The 20,183-nt window shown below is 41.2% G+C and overlaps 1 protein-coding gene across 3 annotated transcripts in view; it reads left to right on the top strand.

Moving 5' to 3' along the window:
* TNIK (TRAF2 and NCK interacting kinase) overlaps positions 1-20,183 on the top strand; it is a 395,341-nt gene that overhangs the window by 76,357 nt on the left and 298,801 nt on the right. For all 3 annotated transcript variants that reach the window (XM_047099965.1, XM_047099964.1, XM_047099963.1), the window contains exon 2: positions 10,454-10,519. In XM_047099965.1, coding sequence (XP_046955921.1) covers positions 10,454-10,519 — 66 coding nt within the window. The remainder of the gene's footprint in view (positions 1-10,453; positions 10,520-20,183) is intronic.

Here is a 20,183-nt window from a genome sequence, read left to right as displayed (position 1 = left end):
TGCTGATATGTACCTATGTACATATCACCAAATTGACTATCTCAGTGATACCAAATTGGCAAATGTGTGATATATAACATTATATCATTCCCGGAGCATGATTTAGATTCACTTCTCAACCCAAATACCTGGAATTTACAACTGAATGCAAGCACTACCTATCCTCCCCACACTCCTGCTCTCCTCCCTGCCAGACACTGAAAGCGAGTGATTTCTTTCCTTTCCTCAGAGGATTTTATTGACTGGAAGAAAAGACTAGAAGTCTAAAGGACTTGGGGTCCTTGTTCTAACTCTGCCACTAACTAGGTGATATGTTGGACATTCCACGTAAACTCTCTTGTTGGAAAATCCTATCATTGTATGAGTATATAGGAACTATCTATCTGGGTCTTTGCTCTTCTGTAAAATGGGGAGAGGGATTTATTGACAAGATCTCAGAAATCCCTGCTCCTGAATGTCAGAGATCTTACTGTCTTGTGGCTCTTGGTGGTAGGACTTTCTTTCTTCAGCCAGCAGATATTTTCTGAGTGTCTATAATGTCCCAGTCACTGATCTGAGTACTGGGGAGATTGCAGTGAACAGAACCAGTAGAAGTCATTCCTTCTTGGAGTTTGTATTCTGAGATAAAGAATTATTAGCCAACACTGTTGAGTACTTACAACACACCAGACATTGCTCTAAATATTTTATGTATGTTAATTATTTTGTAATAATCCCATTTAGTGGACATACTATAATCACTATTTTACAATTGAGGAACCTGAGGCACAGAGAGATTTAAATAATACACTCAAGGTCACTTAGCTAGTAAATGGTGAAGCTGGGATCAGAATCAGGATTTCTGGCTATAGGGTCTGTGGCCTTAACTAGCTTGATATACTGCCTCTCACTGTCAATTGATTAACTTAAAATAACCAGTATTCATCTTAGCTGATGGCAAAATCGGAAGAAAAGAAAAGAAAAGAAAAGAAAAGAAAAGAAAAGAAAAGAAAAGAAAAGAAAGGAAAAGAAAGGAAACTGTAGCTTTGGATAGAATCTGAGAGCCCGCTTGGTTTCCCCCTCTGGAACTGCAGGATCGAGTGGGAAGGCAGGGACACTGAGCAACCACTGGCATATTTTACTTCTAGTCCCAAGTCGCTTGGCTGATTGCACTACCTGGTTGGAGGTCACTGGCCCTTCTCTGGCTCCATTGTTAAACTGCAAGGTCTTCACCATCCCTGTAACTACAAGTTAGTTTCAACATTGGCCATTTGTAGAAAAGTGAGTAATGACAGACTTTCATTCAAAATATTGGATTTGACTCCCACCTCTACTACTAACCAATGCTATCACCTTGGACAATGTTTACTAATACGAGCAGCAATGGCAATAGTAGCAGTGGCTTTTATTTATTACTGTGCTTTGTGCAAAATTCTTTATATACGTTGTTTCTGGTGCTCAGAACAGTCCTCAGAAGAGGTGTATTTATCCTCACTTTACAGCCTGGTCTTGGCTGCTGTCTCTACCACATAGTATTTAACCTTGGGTAAGTTATTTAATTCCTTGAAGCCTTAGTTTCATCATCTGAAAATTGGGGTTAGTAGTATGTACTCCTCATGGAGTTGTAAGGATTAAAGATGAAAAAATACATGAAGCATTTAGGCCATTGTCTATTTCAGAGACAGTAATAATGACCATTACAGCTTCAGGTCTCACAGGTATTGCTCTGAGGAAGCAGGTTTCAGATCTAATTTTAAAGGCTGCCTTTATGAGGACAGGCTGGAGCTATAGAGTCTCTAGTGAAGCAGGTGAGTGGGAGCAGGATGCATGGGAAGCTGTTTCACTACCAATGGTTGCTTAGTAGCTGGTGGAACTAAACAGGTAGCAAACCAAATAGAAGGTGGGGAGGTTCTGGACTCCTTGTCCTGTGGGCTAGAAGCCACCATCATCAAGGATGGTGTTGCTTGATGCTTAGCTAGGACCATGTCCTGACCCTGCCGGGAGCTAGTACTGGTAAAAAGAAGAGCAATACCACCTAGTTAGGCTCAACTGTGTGGGGCAGATGGTGTCCTGGAGTCAGCCCACAGTCAGTACCACCCTTTCCAAAGGACGACACTGGACAAGTGGGGCTGGGGAGGTGTTCAGCACGTTCACATTCAGGACACAGCCTTGCCACGAAGGCAGGCCAAGTGGGATTCTCCCATTTTACAGTGGGAAAACCAGAATACAAGAGGTCAATTAACACTAGCAAGGAGTGGAATCCTAAATTGAACCCTAGCTTTTTTGCATCAGTTGATAGGTCTGCATAATTTAATTTGTTCTGCACAAATGATCAAATGAGAAAATTCAGCAGTCATTGTTCTATATCTAAGTTTATTTATTTTGAGTTCATATTATATATCATATATATATATAATATATATATATATAAAGCTTATTATTTATTTTGAGGGAGACAGAGACAGTGCAAGTGGGGGAGCGGCAGAGAAAGGGAGAGAGAGAGAATCCCAAGCAGGCTCTGTGCTGCCAGTGCAGAGCCAGATGCAGAGCTTGAACTCACCAAACTGTGAGATCATAACCTGAGCTGAAACCAAGAGTCAGATGCTTAACCAACTGAGCCACCAAAACACCCCTCTTTTTATATTTTGTAATATATTCTTTTACTTGAATTACCTCTTCTATTTGAAATGCTGGCCTGGGCAGTATGTTAATGAAGATAAGTCTGGATTATATTCTAGGTCTACCAGGTATATACTCTTAGAGCACCTTGCATTTTTCCTCCATGTTGCTTGTCACTCTAATTTAATTGAAATTTAAATGACCATGTATGTGTAGTTATGTGTGCTCATGTCTATTCCTTCATCAGATTGGAAGCACCAGGAGGCGGGGGCCAGGGTACCCCCACTCCTACATTGGACAGTAGTTGGGTGTGGAGAGTGTGGGTAGCATTCAGGGATTGAGTAAACCCCATTGTGGAAGGTAAGACCTTTGGGTCTTCAGATCCCCGCATTAGAAGGAGGGAAAGCCAGTAAAAAATGAGCTTTGAGGGACCTTGCCTGTTTGTGAGTACAGCATGTGGCCTCAGTACGATGTTTCCCATCACTGTGCTCACTTGGGAAGAACGATGGTGTTGAAAAGCCTGGAGGCTCAAGATAAATATGGAGAGTTCTCCTACTGTTCCTGTTTTCTTTGTGCTGTTTTGCTTTTGTAAGCATATGCTTGTCAGTTAGGGCTGAAACCGAACAAAACAGCTGCTAAATATGGTTCCAAGAGAAATAACATTTTGGTCTTTTCAAGGCCCATAAGTTTAGAGTAAAGCACAGTCATTTGGCAGATGTCAGTAGGGAATCTGGGGGTGGCCAGCCATTCTGGGAGCCGTATCAGCCATCCAGACTCTACTGGGGTCTGTTTTACCCTGTCAAAGCACTGGTGACCCCAAGTGAAAGATCTGCAACAGAACAGTGGTCTTTGAGAGGAGTTTGGGAGAAAACGTGTCTAGAATCTGGCCACTGGCCACTGGCCATCATCTCTCCCAATCCCTCTGTTAATCTCATCTCAGAGAAAGGAGAAGGGTTGGGGAGAATATACATCACCTCTTGTGAAACGAAGGAAGTCATTGTCCTGGTTATATATTTAGGTTTGTCTTTTTCGATCTTTGGGATTTAGTGTAGAGATGTTGTTTAGTGTTCTGAGAAATGCTGGGTCATTCAGGGGGCCTGGAGGAATTAAAATATAATTCAGTGGCTGGGATTTTAACCCCTAAATCTTAAATCTCTCCATTCTGCGGTGAAGTCAGGCCTGAGCCTGCCAGTATTGCCTGAATTTCATCAGCTGATGAAGGAGAGAATTTATTCCAGCATCCCAGGAGCCCCCCTAAACTTAATGTGTCTTCCCAATTTCTCAGTAATTTCTGAAGAGACATCTGTTTGTCCATAAACATCTGACCCTGTTTGCTAAGCGCTTGGTGTTGGTTAAAAACAATAGATTTTCTTTTATTGGCTTTGTTAGTTGAAAATATACAGAATACAGACGGAATTTTTCTGTGGCATAGGCCATGTATATTAAATGAACTCTTTCTTTGAAGAGAGAAAAAAGGAAGGAAGGAGGTTAATGTTTGTTGAAATACTATAGGTGTCAGGCCCTGAGCTAGTCTAGACACTTTCACAGCTGTCAAGGTAACCCTGTGAGGGAGGCAATATTATCCCCCATTTTAAAGATGAAGGAACTGAGACTCAGGGAAGTGATGAAGCTTGCCCAAGCCTGGAGAGCTAGTGAGTAGTAAGTCAAGGGCTGGGAATGCTGATTTTATGAAGCTGAAAGTGTCCAAAGTGGTCAAGAGTCCAGTGTTTGGAGTCTGGCCAGCCAGGTACCCATCCTAGATCAGTCACTCATCAATGGTGTGACCTTAACCTCTCTGTGCCGCAGTTTCCTCATCTGTAAAACAGGAGACAACAAGAGCATCCATTTGACATAGTTGTAATAATTAAATGACCCATTCGTGGAAAATGCTTTGAATAGTACCTGGCATGTAAAGACTCTTAAAATGTTCGCTATTATTGTGATTTTTATTATAGTGGCTAACCAAATTTGTCTTTATCAGTACTTACTGAAAAGTTACAATTTTCTTTTATGGAACAGCTTGCCTTTTGATATGTAGTTATGTTTCATTATGAAATAATGTAAACTACTCTACCTTAGAATTAAATTCTCTTCTCCGTCTCCCAGCAAAGGTTAAGATCTGAATAAAGGCTTGTATAGCCAACAGGGATTCCTGACTTTGGTAAATGTCAATGATTTGCTCTTTTCTTCTTGGCGTATGTAACCTTCTTCCATGCTGCCCATCCTGGCTTTATGAGCAGCTAAACAAACATGAGAGAGAGAATTAAGCTGAATCTTGTCTCTTGGCTTTCCTGTCTTTGTAACATGATTATTAGGTACATCGCCTTGTTGCATTGCACTTGGCGGCATCCTGACAGCCTGTCCTCTCAATGCACCTGAAGCACAGCTTAGACCAATGGGCTTTATGAATTTTCCTTAGAGCTGGGAATACCATAGGAGCTAGAGTATGTGCCAGTTTTGTGCAACTGGAAGCTGGGTAAGGGAAATGGAAGGGGTAGTGACTGGGACAGCTTGTCTAGATTGTAAAAAGAAATGTTGTAAGTTTGCTAGACCTTTGGCTTGACATTCTGATCCCAATTTTGGCAGCTTCCTCTAGGCATGTGGTGGAGAGTTGGGAGTGGGGCATCAACCTTATTCAGCAAATAGTTAATGTCTAGAAGTTCTGTGTTGGACACCATGCTAAGTGCTTGGAAATTCTAAAATAAATATGTTATAGTCCCTGTTTTCAGGGCATTTGTAATTTATCAAGGGAAAGAAATGGGAGAGGGAGTGGCACTGGGTGAAAGTGGTTATGATAGAGCTATGTACAATGTGCTGTGGGTGCAGAGAGTTGGTGGTACTAATTTGAGAAGAGCTTCACAGAGGAGGTGGCATACTGGGCTTTTAAGGCTGGGCTTGCCTGAATGGTAGAAGGAATAATCTTGGCAGACAGACATTATGAACCAAGGCAAAGAGACATGGCCTGTAAGGTGTGCTAGGGACATAGCGGGTGGTTTGAGGCGGTTAGTTGTAGTACAAAATGATGGGACGTGAGAGTGGGAATGAACACTGGGCCTGAGAATGACAGGACCTCGACTTTCAATTTGAACCACACTGTGTAGGATTCTAAAGCATGGTGTGTTGTGTCTTTTTAGAAAGTTCAGTGTGAAGGAGGAAAGAATTGATTGAAAGTAAATAGTCCCGGCAAGAGAAGATGAGGCCTGTTGTATGAACAGAACAGAGTAGATGGATATAATGGATATTGGGAGATGAAATCGTTAGTATTTAGTGACCAGCATGAGGTTGGAACGTTGGGGTCAGCCTATCTTTAAGGTCTGGGTGGAAGAAACAGAATCTCTGTGAGAAACTGAGTGGTATGCTAGAAGACAAGGGAGAGGACATATTTCAACAAGAGTGATGATGCTTGGCAGTATAAATGCCTCAAAGGGAATAGCCAGGACGGGACTGAGAAGAGACCATTATAGATAAGAGATTGAGGTCATTGGTGACCCTTGGGAGAAATTATTTTAGAGTTCTCCAAGAGTGGAGAAAACACATGAATGAGTGCTTACCCAGTTCAAGCTAGCATTATTCCACAAGAGCCTAACTAGCAGTTAGATGCATTTGTGTATGGGAGTATTCACAAACATCAGCTCTTGGGTATTTGGAGTGGAGGTAGGGGAGAGGGAAGCTTAGGATAAGTGCTTAATTCAAGTGCTCCTGGACAATATGTCTGCCCTCTGCTTTCCAGGGTCTCAGAGAGCCTCCTCCTTGTAAATACCATGACCCGAATTGTGCCATTTTGTCTTATTATTGTCAGCATACTGTAGAAGATAGATGCTTCTCGACTTCTCTTCCAGTTCCACGTTGGTACTCGTTTCTAGCCATGATGCTTATAGTGGTTGCTGTGATGTGTCACCCAGTTGCCTTCTTTGCTCCTGAGGCACTCCTTGTCCACCTGCTGGGGTCCACCTGCTGGGAGTGAAGGCAGCTAGTGATTGTTCTCACCTGGGGATTGTCCTCAGCAGAAGAGTGTCACTTCACACAAGATCATAACCTCTGGGATGGGGACAGTGGACAGCCTGTATGCAATGACTAGTCAATGGAGGTGGGGTGCAAAGGCTCCCATGCCCCGGGGTAGGATAACTTTGAAGAGTCACCTTGGCTCCAGAGCTCCTGTGGGATCAGATGAAGTTTTGGTTCCATTGCATCATTCTGTCTGCTCATTCCAATCTGAATTCTTTCATTCCCAACTGGTGTTGATTCCGTGGAACACCCCGATAAAATCCCTCTGTGTAAATCTCAGTAATTCTGAGTCCCATTTCCTGGAGAACCACCCCAATTTCATGATTGTTTCTAGTTTGTTTGTCTACCCAAGGTGGTCACCAATCCATCCCTGTGGTTACTCTGACCTTTAATTCTGAGTCCGTTGGATGCACCCAGCTGGAAGACCCCTCTCCCAGCAGCTGGAACAAAAATCTTGGCATTGCACTTCCTTGGTCCTGATTGGCTGAGACATAGGCCCCTTAGTGGACTGTTCAAGAGGAAAGAGCTAGAAGTCAGTTGTCCAGATGCTCTTGAGTTCAGCCCATTGAACCTCAGCCCCGAGGAGGGGTCTGTGAGGTGGGGTGGCCCCTTGGCCTAGAAGCTCGTCCCCGCTCTGCTCCTGCCCTCCCCTTCCACCATCCCCTCCCCCACTGCTTCCTAGGCTCCCTAAGGCAGGTGGTAGTCACCCTTCTGGATCTTCTCTCTTTCATTCAAATTCTGTTTTTTTAGTCAAGAAAAACGAATGTTGAAAACACAATTGAGATATTTCGAGCAAATGTAGAACCTCTCTCAAAATTTGTTGCAGAAACACCGCTGAGAAAACAAACTACTGGGAGCACAACTTAGAAACAAACAGCAGCTGCCACCATTTGTGGGCTTTTTTTCCCCCACCGTTTGTTCCCTCATTTCTTTCTAATCCTGCGTGTAATAGAACCTGCTGTTCTGCTGGCCTAGCGGTCTCACACACACAACTTTCTGTTCCCATCCTGAGGCCTCCCAGGTGCTCTGTTAGCCACCGGGTCTCCGCTGACAGGGCCCTGGGCCCTTACCGTCTCTGCTGTCACAGGGTTCCCTCTGGAACGTTGTCCACACCCCCTGACCACGTGGGGCGTGGCTGGAACCTCCGGATTTCTCAGGCTGTGGAGTGTGGTTTCTTGCCCTCCTGGCTTTATCACGATGGATTACGCAGATGACAATCTTTCTCGGTGACAACGTGCTTCAACTGCTGGGCTTTTGTTTTATTTTTTAATTTGTTTTCTCTGCGGAGTCTTCAAAGGCATACAGTAAAGGGTTTTCCTTGGGCCTGATGTGCTGAAGACTGTAACTCGAAATGACTCTCGCTTGTCACATCAAACTCATTTGTCTCCTTCCCCATGCATGGCAGCCTTGAGCAGCCCTTCACCTTTTAAATGCTGCTAGTGGTGTGCAGACCCTCAGCTTCAGGATGACTGCTATTACACGTTAGCCGATTGCCAACCATGTGCAGGGTGTAGTGCTAGGCCCTCACTCACTCCTCATCAGAGCTCTGCAAGGCGCGTGTCATATCTGTTTTCTCTGCCCAGAGACTGAGGTGCTCTCCCAGGGTGTCCTATGATCATGCAGCCAGTCAAGGGAAAGCTGGTATTCGACCCAGGTCTGTCTGAATCCAAAGCCCAGGCCTTCCCTCTCCTGCCTCTCAGTCACCCTGACAATATATGGTGGTGCTCTTACAAAAGTGTTGATGCTTTTGCAGCCTTTTTTTATTTGGCCTTCCCTCACAGTTCACGCCTAACATTTAAAAATTAAGACAGGGGTACTTGGGTGGCTCAGTCGGTTAAGCCCCTGACAGTTGATTTTGTCTCAGGTCATGATCTCATGTGTTCGTGAGTTCGAGCCCCGCATCAGGCTCTGTGCTGACAGTGAGGAGCCTGCTTGGGATTTTCTCTCTCTCTCTCTCTCTCTCTCTCTGTCTGTCTGCCTCTCTCTCTCTCTCGAAATAAATAAAGAAACTTAAAAAAATAAAAATTAGGACATCTTGGAAACAAACAAACACAAAACACAAAACACAAAAACAAAACACAAAACTTCAGACCTGGCAATATTGTGCTCATAGGTTAATGTAAGAACCAACTGGTCCCAGCTATGTTACCTCCCTCTCTGCAGGGAGACATGGCTTCTTCAGGCTGCCACAGACCCCAGCTGGCCCACTTCACTCTTTTTTTTTTTAATGTTTATTTATTTTTGAGAGAGAGAGTGTGTGTGAGAGAGAGAGAAAGAGAGAGAGAGAGCATGAGTGGGGGAGGCACAGAGACAGAGAGGGAGACACAGAATCTGAAGCAGGCTCCAGGCTCTGAGCTGTCAGCACAGAGCCTGACATGGGGCTCGAACTCACGAACTGCAAAATCATGACCCGAGCTGAAGTCAGACACTTAACCAACTGAGCCACAGGCGCCCTGCACTTTGTTCTCTTATGTTACTTGCCTAGCCTCTGTGGACGTTTAAGTTTGTGATTCTTCATTTAGGCCCTTAAAGAAATAATTTCTGTCCAATTAGATATCAGTAGAGGTCAGAGTCAGTTTATGCTTCTGAGTTGAATTTTATAGGCTTTGATATTTTTTTCAACTTTTGTGGACAGTAATTTAGTAAGAAGTAGCACTCATTGGACATTTGTGGAGCACCCTAACATTTAGCTGACTCTGAGGGTTAGGTGACACCTGTTTGGTGGTACGGACTTGCATCAATCTCCAATTTAGTTTGTCTTCAAAATCCTGCAGGGACTCTTCAGGTACTGCAGGATCTGGAGAGCATCCACAGAAACATATTTTGCAAGGACAGCCTTGTAAAGAGGGAAGATGAATCCAAAGAAAAACATGCTGAGAGAGGCAGCTGTGTTTTTTTTAAAGTTTATTTATTTATTTTTGAGAGAGAGAGAGAGAGAGAGAGAGAGAGAGAGAACACAAGCAAAGGAGGGCTAGAGAGAGAGGGAGAGAGAGTATCCCAAGCAGGTTCTGCACTGACAGTGTAGAGCCCGATGCGGGGCTCGAACTCACGCATCGTGAACTCATGATCTGAGCCAAAACCAAGAGCTGGACGCTTAACTGACTGAGCCACCCAGGTGCCCCAGAGGCAGCTATGTTGGTTGCATTTGCTCTTGGGAACCATTGACTACCTTATGTAAGATTGCCCCACCACACAGAAACACCCCCTTCTTGACTGTGTTCAACATAATGGACAGCTCAGAAGCTTCATAGAGAAAGATCTGAGAAATTAGAATCCTTTCTCAGGATGATGGCTCTTTCATTTTATCCTGATGTACCTGCAAGTTTGTTTCCATCTGACTGTGAGAAATATGTTAATTCTTTGTTATTGTTTCAGTGAAAGTCCTATCTCTTTTTGTCTGGTTTAAACACATCTCATAGAGATGTAAAATGGAAAGAAAGTAGATTTTGACTAGTTTCATAGCTGTAGCTGAATTAAATTTTATTTTAAAAAATTTTTTTTCAACGTTTTTATTTATTTTTGGGACAGAGAGAGACAGAGCATGAACGGGGGAGGGGCAGAGAGAGAGAGAGACACAGAATCGGAAACAGGCTCCAGGCTCTGAGCCATCAGCCCAGAGCCTGATGCGGGGCTCGAACTCGCGGACCACGAGATCGTGACCTGGCTGAAGTCGGACGCTTAACCGACTGCGCCACCCAGGCGCCCCAAAATTTTAATAGCAATTAATATTAACACATGAGTACCCCCAAAGCTAAAGTTATTTATTTGCTTATTTTGAATTTTTGCTTTTGATTACAACAATGCCTAGAATATTGTGCTGAATATTTGTTGTTTGTTTATTTTCTTTTAGGACCCTGCAGGGATTTTTGAATTAGTGGAACTTGTTGGAAATGGAACATATGGACAAGTTTATAAGGTAGGTTCATTTAATTTGAATATAGCATGGCGTATATATGGTTTTTGATTCATGCATGCTAATTAGAAATGCTGTCCCTTTTTGTTCATATATGTCTTATAACAGATTTACAACAAAATTATGTGCTTGTTAATTGACTCTCCATCTTTCAAAATATATCTGTAGTCCCATTGCCTAAACTGGATTCCGGGATTTGGGCATTGACTTTCATTAAATACAACAGTGTCTATATCTGACACGTGAATTCCGATGCTGCATATTTGAACCTCTTTAAGTGTTTACTTTCCTTTACATCACACTGCCAGAACTGGTTTTCAAAGGAGCAAAAGATGCCTGTTACTTTAGAAATTTAAGCTGTTAAAGCATTACAGCTGGAAAAGTAGATTTGTTATTGGCCCAGGGCATGAATTAGAATGAGTTTAGTGGACAGTGTTAGGAGAAACCTGGCTACCTCACAAAGCAAAGGCCTAATGGCAGCAATGACTTTTAGAAGATATGAAATAAGTAAAAGTTAAACTTGACATGAGGAATAAGAAGTATGTCTTGTCCTTTTAGTAGTTTTTGCTTATACGTTAACTCAAAATGCTTTTAAAAGATATTACCCCCCAGTAAAGGATCTAAAAAAAATGACTGTTTAAAAAATGTGGGTTGATTTCCTTTCTGATTATCAAAAGGAAATGGAAATGAACTGTTTTGGATTAAAGTTTAGGGGGTTTTAGTGAATGAGCTTTTGAAATAAATGCCTTCAAAAAAACCCAGTTCTTTTCTCATGATTATTTATAGGGAAATATCTATCATTTTCCTGAGTGGTAGTTAGATGGGATGGTGTTTTCATTACAAATTTTCTCTTTTGTTGTTCTGTTTTTAAAAGTTTCTTTTCAGATCCCTAAACTTCTCTAAGTGATTAAAATTATTGTGGAAGTCATCTATATTGTAATATTTCCAATTCAACAGAATGCCAAGAGTATACACACACACACACACACACACACACACACACGATGATCTTGAGAATCTGAACACAATTGTAAACAGGTACATATTTAAACCTTTATTTATTGGGAGGTATTTATTTATTGGTGTCCACTCTAGGGGAGAATTTCTCCCTTGCAAGAAATGATTAGTTCCTGAAATGGCAACCCCTTGCAATTAGACAGAATGTCGTCCACCCAAGCTGTTCACTTGACGTTGATCCTGTCTGACACAAGGAAGAAATGTGTCTCAGCAAATGCTTTTAAATGCTGTCAATGAAGATAATTAGGTTGGAAGATTGTGTTATTGCATTTTGAGAAATTGGTTAGAACTTGTGAATTAATGTGGGCTAATGAATTAAACTCTGATTTAGGTAGAAAATTACTTCTGATTTGCTGACAGTCTGGAGTTGTAACTCTGTGGCATGCTCCTGGTTTCATGGCACCCTTAGAGCCATTCCACGGTACCATGCTTCTTCCCATCTGTAGAACATGCATTTGGGTCATGATTCACAGCTTTGTCCACCTCTAAGAGGTGGACTGTACACTCTTGCAAGATAAGGCAACAAAGAGGTTCAGTTAAGGATGAGAAGGTTTGGAAAATTCACAAGTATCCCGAATTTCTTGTTGCCTGAAAAAAAAAATAAGGAAAGGAAACAAGTGTCAAGAGGTCTCAGATCTTTTTTAGAGAGGAAAGATATTCACCAACTATGTTGTTAACATTATCCTAGAGATACCATTATTTTAGTGGTCGTTACAAAGCTTTGACACCACTCAAGCTGGAAGGAGATTGCCAAGAAAGGTCCTGGTGAACATGTTGGACTCTGGGACAGAAGACTTGGTCTCTTTTACCAGCCCTATGTATTGTTTTGTGGCATTGCAGCTTCTCTGTGCATTAGTCAGGTACAAATGTCGTTAGAAATGCTTTGGGGATTTGTAATGGTAATGATATATCTGAAGAATTAAAACTCCCTACTCATTTAAGAGATCGGTGTCTAGGCAACTCAGATGTTAGGTGGCACCTGCTTCTGGACAGAGATACCTGGGTTTCCTGAGCCACTAATCCAGTCCTTTTGTTACCCTGAGTTCTGAGGGATTCAGCTTAATAAAATAGCACAATCTAACATATGTGAGCCTAAAGAAAAATAAGTTAGGAAGTGATTGTTCACATTACAGGTTATATTTACCTTTTATGGAACACACATATTTCTAAAATACTATAAGCATACATAGAAATTTTCATAGCCCTGAGAAGAGATCCGTATACCAAAAAAAAAAAAAATTCTATGATAAACTCTTTCTTTGTATTAAGTATTAAACCTTTGATTTCAACTTGTTGATTTCAGCTTTTGGTGTTCCTGGATTTTGCAAAATGAAGTCTAATTTTATGAACAATTACATAGACGTTGTCTTTATTTTATGGAAAGATTCATTTTTGTAAGTTGTCCTAAGAGAGACATGATAGAATTTTATTTACAAGTAGTTTTTAAGAAATGTACTTAATACAATAAACACAAATGTGCACAAAAATGTAGATATTAAGAGAATATTTTCTGCAATCTATCTGAATATGAACCACATGCATTTGGGTGTGGAAATATAAAGGTCACTTAGTAATGTTCAGATTTTCAAAGTTATTTCTAGTCTCACTCCCAAGTCTGGCTTGGTCTCTCTGTCCTTAGAAGGCTTACCTTTTAGCATTTTGGTCCCAGGTGGTCAAATGACAAGTCACTATGTTTTTTACTTTATTTATTGGATTTAATACAGAAATAATAGAGTAGTGATTCTCTGTCAGGACTTTTATTGTAGAAATCATCTTCCCGGGCCTATGGTTCCCATTAAAAACCAAACCAACAAAAAGCCACATACCTGTGTGCTAAAGATTTTGGCTATTTATTGGCATGCCACCTATTGGGAGCTAATGGAATCCAGATAATGTTTTTGTTACAATAAAGTATATTTTAATATTTTAATATGTTGAGATAAATTGTTTAATGTGTACTGCTGAAACACCACTAAATCTTAGCCACAAATTTCAAAAATGAATGTTGGTCTATCCGGTTTCTTAATTTGCCATTTTGAAATATATATTGGTTATTATGGACATGGAGATATAATTTATTGCAGAATGACAGGGTGAATTGTGAATATGGTAGAATTCTCAGTATCTCTCAAGTTTTTCTCAAAACCTCCCAAAGTTGTAAAGCATGAACTGAAGAGGCCATCTTGGAGGTTACAGGGCGTGTGAGAGAGAGAGCACCTCGAGTGAATGTATGTGTGTTTTCAAAGAATTGCGGAGGTCCTCTTAGGTAATCTAGTCCAGTCATTCCTCTGCCAAATGTCTATTCAGCCCGACCTTGATTACTTCTGGTCATATGGAACTCACTACCTTCCAGTCAGTCCATTTTCCTACAACTCTCTTTGAGTGTTCATTATCATTGTGAGCCAAGATTCTTCTACCTTTCTAAAATGTTTACCATTTTAAGTTGTTCCATACCCTCAGAGCTATTTAAAAAAATGAATCATCTGGGGCGCCTGGGTGGCGCAGTCGGTTAAGCGTCCGACTTCAGCCAGGTCACGATCTCGCGGTCTGTGAGTTCGAGCCCCGCGTCAGGCTCTGGGCTGATGGCTCAGAGCCTGGAGCCTGTTTCCGATTCTGTGTCTCCCTCTCTCTCTGCCCCTCCCCCGTTCATGCTCTGTCTCTCTCTGTCCCAAAAATAAATAAACGTTGAAAAAAAAATTTTTTTAAATAAAAAAAAAAAAAATGAATCATCTTCCACAAGAACATAGTTCTTCAAATATTCAAAGAAGACTTCTCCTTTCTTCACTCAAACACATACTTGTGTCTATTGTTCTTTAGGCAATATAGCCTCAAGTTGCTTGGTTAATTCTTTACATCACACAGATCTGAGGCCTTTCATTATTGCAGCTTCTCTCCAGAACTGTTCTAATATATTACTAAAAATAATACTTTATGCTTCTAAATAGCTTTCTATTTTGCAGAACATCTTGTATATGCGATCTGATTTCTGATTTAATTCCTATAATAATTTGATGAGCACCTTGTTCACAGCTCAGGGTCTTTACAGCACAGTTTCCTCTGTCGGGAACACTTTCCCCCAACCCTCTCATGACTGGCGCCTTCTCCTTCAGGTCTCAGTTCAAATGTTACCTCCTCAGGGACGCCATTTTTCACCCTGTAATCAACAAAATGCCCTACTTATTTTTATGGTCGGAAGTGGATGTGGAGTTTATGTTAAATGAATTGTTCATAGTCTGTAGAAGCCAGACCCATGCTGGAAATTTACAAAGTGAGGCAAATCCATTTTCTGGGGTCCAGCCTCCTGGCAGAGGTTCTCAGACTTTAGTGTGCAAAACAAATATTTGGGAAATTATTAAAAATGTAGATTTATAGGATCAATTTTTGAAATTTTGATTCAGTCGGTCTGGGGTGGGATGCAGGAATCTGCACCTTTAATAAGCATACGGGTTTATTCTGATGGTTAGGGCCATGGTGCCATGCCTCCGGAAACTGCAAAAATGAAAGTAGATTATCCTGTTGTAGCAACTGAGTGAATGCTAATCCTAATGCTTTTTGTAATCATTTACATTAGGATTTTAGGGTTTCTGTGCTGACTCCAGTTTATATCAACTGAGAAAAGTAAAAAACATAAAGATCTTGACCCGAGATATGATGCCAACCGGGTTTGATGTACTCATTAAGATATTAAACATTTGGTGTTTTTATTTGACATATTGTGATTACAGTTTAAGGTTGTCCTGAATAATTCAACTCAAGACCTGAGAATCGATATGGTCAAACTGACCTGGTGTAGGTAGAAGAATCTGAGCCTCTTGCATGAGATTTCCTCAAGTCTGTGTATTGTGATCTCTTAATTAACCTTCTGCTAAAGTAAGACAAGGCATTTTAATAGTGAGCTTATCAATCATCTCGATGTAGAGATGATTCTATGATATACTCAGGATGTAATGTAGCTTTTCATAGTCTGTTCTAGTGAATCATGAAATTATACTATTCACTTGTTGTTTAGTAAGGGATGAATACGGGGAGAATGTTGTATTTCTTAGATAATAGTGACATTTGTTTTTTTAATCAAGAATTTCCAATACAAAGAGTGCATTATTTCAACATTTGTTGAGTGCCAACTTAAAAAAAAAGAAAAAACCCTGAGCTTTGTGTGGGAAGAATGTAGAGCCAACTGAGGTGGTTCCTGCTCTACGAAAGCGTGCAGTCAGATTATCTAATCAGGATTCTGGGTGCTTACTATGTGCTAAAAGCTTTCATATATATTGTCTTCGTTACTCCTCATGATTTTGTAGGGGAAGACACTAAAGCACATTTGTTAAACCACATTATCACTCAAGGCAGGGTTTCTCAATCTTGGAACTATTGACATTTTGGGACGGATAGCTCTTTGTTGTGGAGGGCTCTCCTGTGCATTGTAGAATGTTTAGAACGTGTAGAATCCTTGGCCTCTACCCATGAGATATTAATGACCCTTCAAAGTCATGACAATCAAAAATTTCTCCAAACATTGCCAAATATTTCTTAGGGAGTAAAACCGTCCCCAGTTGAGAACCATTTCTTTAAGGATGAGACAAAATAGCAAAACTCTTAAAATTGGTGGGCAGAGACAGTGGGAGTATAGAATATGGAGCAATTAATGCTGCCCAGGCAGAGTAGAGACCTGAATGGATTGTGGAAGGGAGATATGGAGGAAGCTTTGAGGCCTTGGCATTTGCACATCTTGGGGTGCAATTTAGCATTTTTGTAAATGGAAAATAAAAAGGATTTTGGAACAGGACTGAGCTGGATTCACAGTCAGGCTCTTCCTCGTTCTGGTTGTGTAAAGATAGCCAACTCACTCTCCAAATCTGGATTTCTTCATCTGTTAGTAACAGCACAGTGTAGGGCTGTTGGGAAGCCCAAAGTGTAATGTGTATGGAAGACCTCAGCATAGCACCTGACACACAGTAGGCACTCAGCAACCTTTTCTTCTTCCCAAACACATGTGCCAGTGGAGCCTAGCTTACCAGTTCTTTCCATGGTCTTATTTTTATAAGTTTTACGATCTGAAAGAAGCATTCATAGAAGGTGAAGTCAGAAACACACATAGCCTTGTGTGTGCAATAAAGAATTGCATTATTTATGTTAAATCCAGTTTGCAATACTTCTTACATGGCGTTTAATGACATAATTACCATTTAGATATTATAGCTGATTTTTAGTGTTTAAAAAAAAAAAGAAAACTCAACCTCTCAGTGATTTGTAAAGAGAAGGTGGATTATTAGAGGAAATAAGAGTTGGTTGTACCACTCTAGAACTTTAGGAGGTGTGTGAGAGTGAATCATTCACGCTTGAAATGTGTTGGCTGATGCACTCTTCATCCTCATAGATCTCCATGTTGTTTGTGTCTAACTTGGCTCAAGACCATGCTACCTCATGCTAGGATCTGTCGGGTGTAATGAATTCGATGGTTGCTATGTGAGCACAGAGGGAAGACCTATGTGAGTGCCTGTATGCCACATGCCATGTGGAAGGGTCTCTTTCTCTGCTAGGCGGCAAGACCTCCATAGTTGCTACCAAAACTTGCTGCAGGGGACGACGTGGGATTTCTTGTTGCTACTAGTGGTTCGCAGCCCTTGCTGTTTATAGAAATCATTTGGATAGCTTTGAAAACCTATACATATCTGGGTCCTTCTCTAAAGACTTGGTTTTAGTTGGTTTGGTGTATGGTTGGGTAGAAGTGATTTCCAGAACTTTCCAGATGCTTCTAGTGTGCAGCCAGAATTGAGAGCCACTGGACTAAGGTGATATAGGGGCTCTTCTTGGTGTCTTTGCCTCTGAAAAGGAGTCTCTACCACTCTTACCTCTATTATGGGGCTCTGTTCACCTCATTTATTCACTTATTCAACATCAGCCTTTATTAATAAGCATCTTCTGCTGGCTTGGCACATGTGTACCCACCTTTCATTTGAAGTGTTGAGATTGCTTTAGTTCAAAATACTTCCATTCTACCTCATATCAGTGAATTGCCAAATAACTTGATGCACAGCACTCTGGTGGCTTGTAGTTTTTAGATCTCATAACACCCTTAATGACTTGGTGATTATAAGGCAGTCTCATGTAATTAAACAGTCAATACTTACTATGTAATTACCATTATTTGGGGTTTTTTTGCAACCTGTAAAATAAAACTCTGCCAGGATTACAGGCACAGAATTTAGAGCCATGCACAGTTTTAACTGCTTTTTACATGGGAAACATTTGAGACTTAAAAAAAAAAAAAGAATAACCAATTATTACTAACCAATTAATTAAACCAGAGATTGAATTTCTTATCTCTGTGGTTTAACCTCAGTAATTTTAACCTCAGTAATTTTATGAAATCTACTGGACGTTTTGCGAGTGCAAAAAGAAGTATCTGCTGTTTGACAAGCAAATACATACTCTTTTCTAAGTTGGAGCACTGCTTGGCGGTGAGGATTTGGAATGGGGGAACAAAGCATTGCCAGGGCCTCCAAATCAGGCTGAGTACAACATCTCCTGCCAAGTGCTGTGGCCTTGGGCATTGCTTCTGATTTGGGTCCTGTTGCTTACTTTCCAAAGCAATGCACAGAACTTGTCTTTTTTTGTTCCCATCTACAACAAAGGAGAAAAGACTAGCAGCTGGCTCACTGAGAACTCTTAATAAATACCAAATAGCGACCATCATAATCATGGTGATGATAATATCATCTTACTAGGCTGCATGGAAAAGTTATGAACCAGATTATGTGACGAGATCTGTCTCCTTTAGGGGGAAAGTGTTCTATTGTTTTAGAAAACCTGCCCTAATTACATGATAGAGTCCCCTGGAACATACAGTCTCTGGCAGACCACTAGCATGTTCCCTGCACCTGACACACAGTAGGCACTCAGAATGCTTTATCTTTAAAGCATTTCTTGATAAACTGTGCTTTGGTCTGTGCATCACATTCAGGAAGACAGTATGAGGCTCCTCGCTGAATTTACTCGAAATCTTACTACTTTTTAGTTTTGCTTCTCTTTCTCTCTTATTTATTGTGGCGAAGTATACATACCGCAACATACTGTTAAGGAGCATTAAGTACATTCACATAGTTGTGCAATCATCACCACCATCCAAATCCAGAAGTTTTTACTGTCCCATACGGAAACTCAGTACCCATTAAACAATAACTCTTCATTCCCTATTTCCCTTCTTCCCCCCAGTCCCTGGCCTGCCTGCCTTGCTTGCTTGCTTGCTTTCATTCTTTCTTTCTCTCTTTCTTTCCTTCCTTCTTTCTTTCTTCTTTCTCTCTCTCTTTCTTTCTTTCTTTTTCTATTTCTCTGTTTTTTTATTTTTTTCTTTTTTCTTTATTTCTCTTTTTTCTTTTTCTTTCTTTCTATCTTTTTCTTTCTCTCTCTTTCTCTTTTTCCCTTTCTTTGTTTCTCTTTCTTTCTTTTTTCTCTTTCTTTCTTTCTTTCCTTCTCTCTCTTTCTCTTTTTCCCTTTCTTTCTTTCTTTCTTTGTTTCTTTCTTTCATGTTTATTTGAGACAGAGAGAGACAGAGAGACAGAGAGAAAGAGAGAGAGAGAGAAAACCTGCATGGGGGAGGGGCAGAGAGAGAGGAAGAGAAGAATCCCAAGCAGGATCTGCACTGTCAGCATGCAGCCTGATGATGCAGGGCTCAATCCCATGAACCATGAGATCATGATCATGACCTGAGCTGAAATCAAGTGTAGGGCGCTTCATCGACTGAGCAACCCAGGTGTCCCCCTGGTCTTTTCTTTTTAAAATATTCCCAGTTAACTTAATTGCAGAGGTAATCGTTTCCTGGATAGTGTCTTGCAACTCAGGCTTCCCAGTGAGCCTGGAATGGTCCTGCACATCTGCCTGTCTGTGTGTTGGCTTTCCTCAAGATGACTCACCGACAACCCACTTGACCCTCCAGTTGACTGAGTACCCAGCACCTGAAGGGCTACATCTTGTTCTAGGAAGCTGAAACTGAGTCCTTGATTTTTCTACCCCATTTATATGTACATAAAATGATCCTTTTTAGGTTGAGGTGGAAGTGGAAGTCGAGGTCAGTAAAAAATGTACAAGCATATTGTACAAATCCTAAAAGAGTGTGGCTGATGTTTTCTCTATTAACATGTTCTAGGCTGTGGTTACATTTATTACAGTTTTACAAGTTAGGTTCCCTTTTACCTTTAAGCATATCAACTCTTTCCTTTTTTAGCAGGAAATTTCTTTTAGATGTAGTATTTCGCTCACAGTGGAATGTTCTGGGCGGAGGAATGTCAGGGTCTCCTTCGTGCAACTGTTCCTTCATCAATGCACCGCTCACCTGATACTCCCTTCCTTGCATCAATCCACAGAGTGTTCCCCACTCTTAGGTTCTACACCCTCCATTCCCAGGTCCCTCATGATGGGATCTCTGTCTCTCCCTCCAGCCTGACTCACAGTGTGCTTCAGTACTATCTCATTGCTGCACTCATGCACACAGCAGGCGCTTTCTATTTATTCATGCCGGCTACCCTCCCTCCTGAACACCTGGCTCAGACAGCAGCCCCCTCCTCTGTACCTTGTGACACCTACCTACTGACATCTTCTCGCTAGCGTGATCTCACAGTTTTGTAATGTTCTGGCTGTTTCCACTCTAAACTCT

Source organism: Lynx rufus, unplaced genomic scaffold (assembly GCF_022079265.1).
Source record: "Lynx rufus isolate CCGP_SWC_20201006 ecotype Redwood Valley unplaced genomic scaffold, mLynRuf1.p SCAF_5, whole genome shotgun sequence".
Taxonomy (NCBI): Eukaryota; Metazoa; Chordata; class Mammalia; order Carnivora; family Felidae; genus Lynx; species Lynx rufus.
The sequence above is the reverse complement of the archived record's forward strand: the minus strand, read 5'-3'. Positions and strand labels throughout refer to the sequence as shown.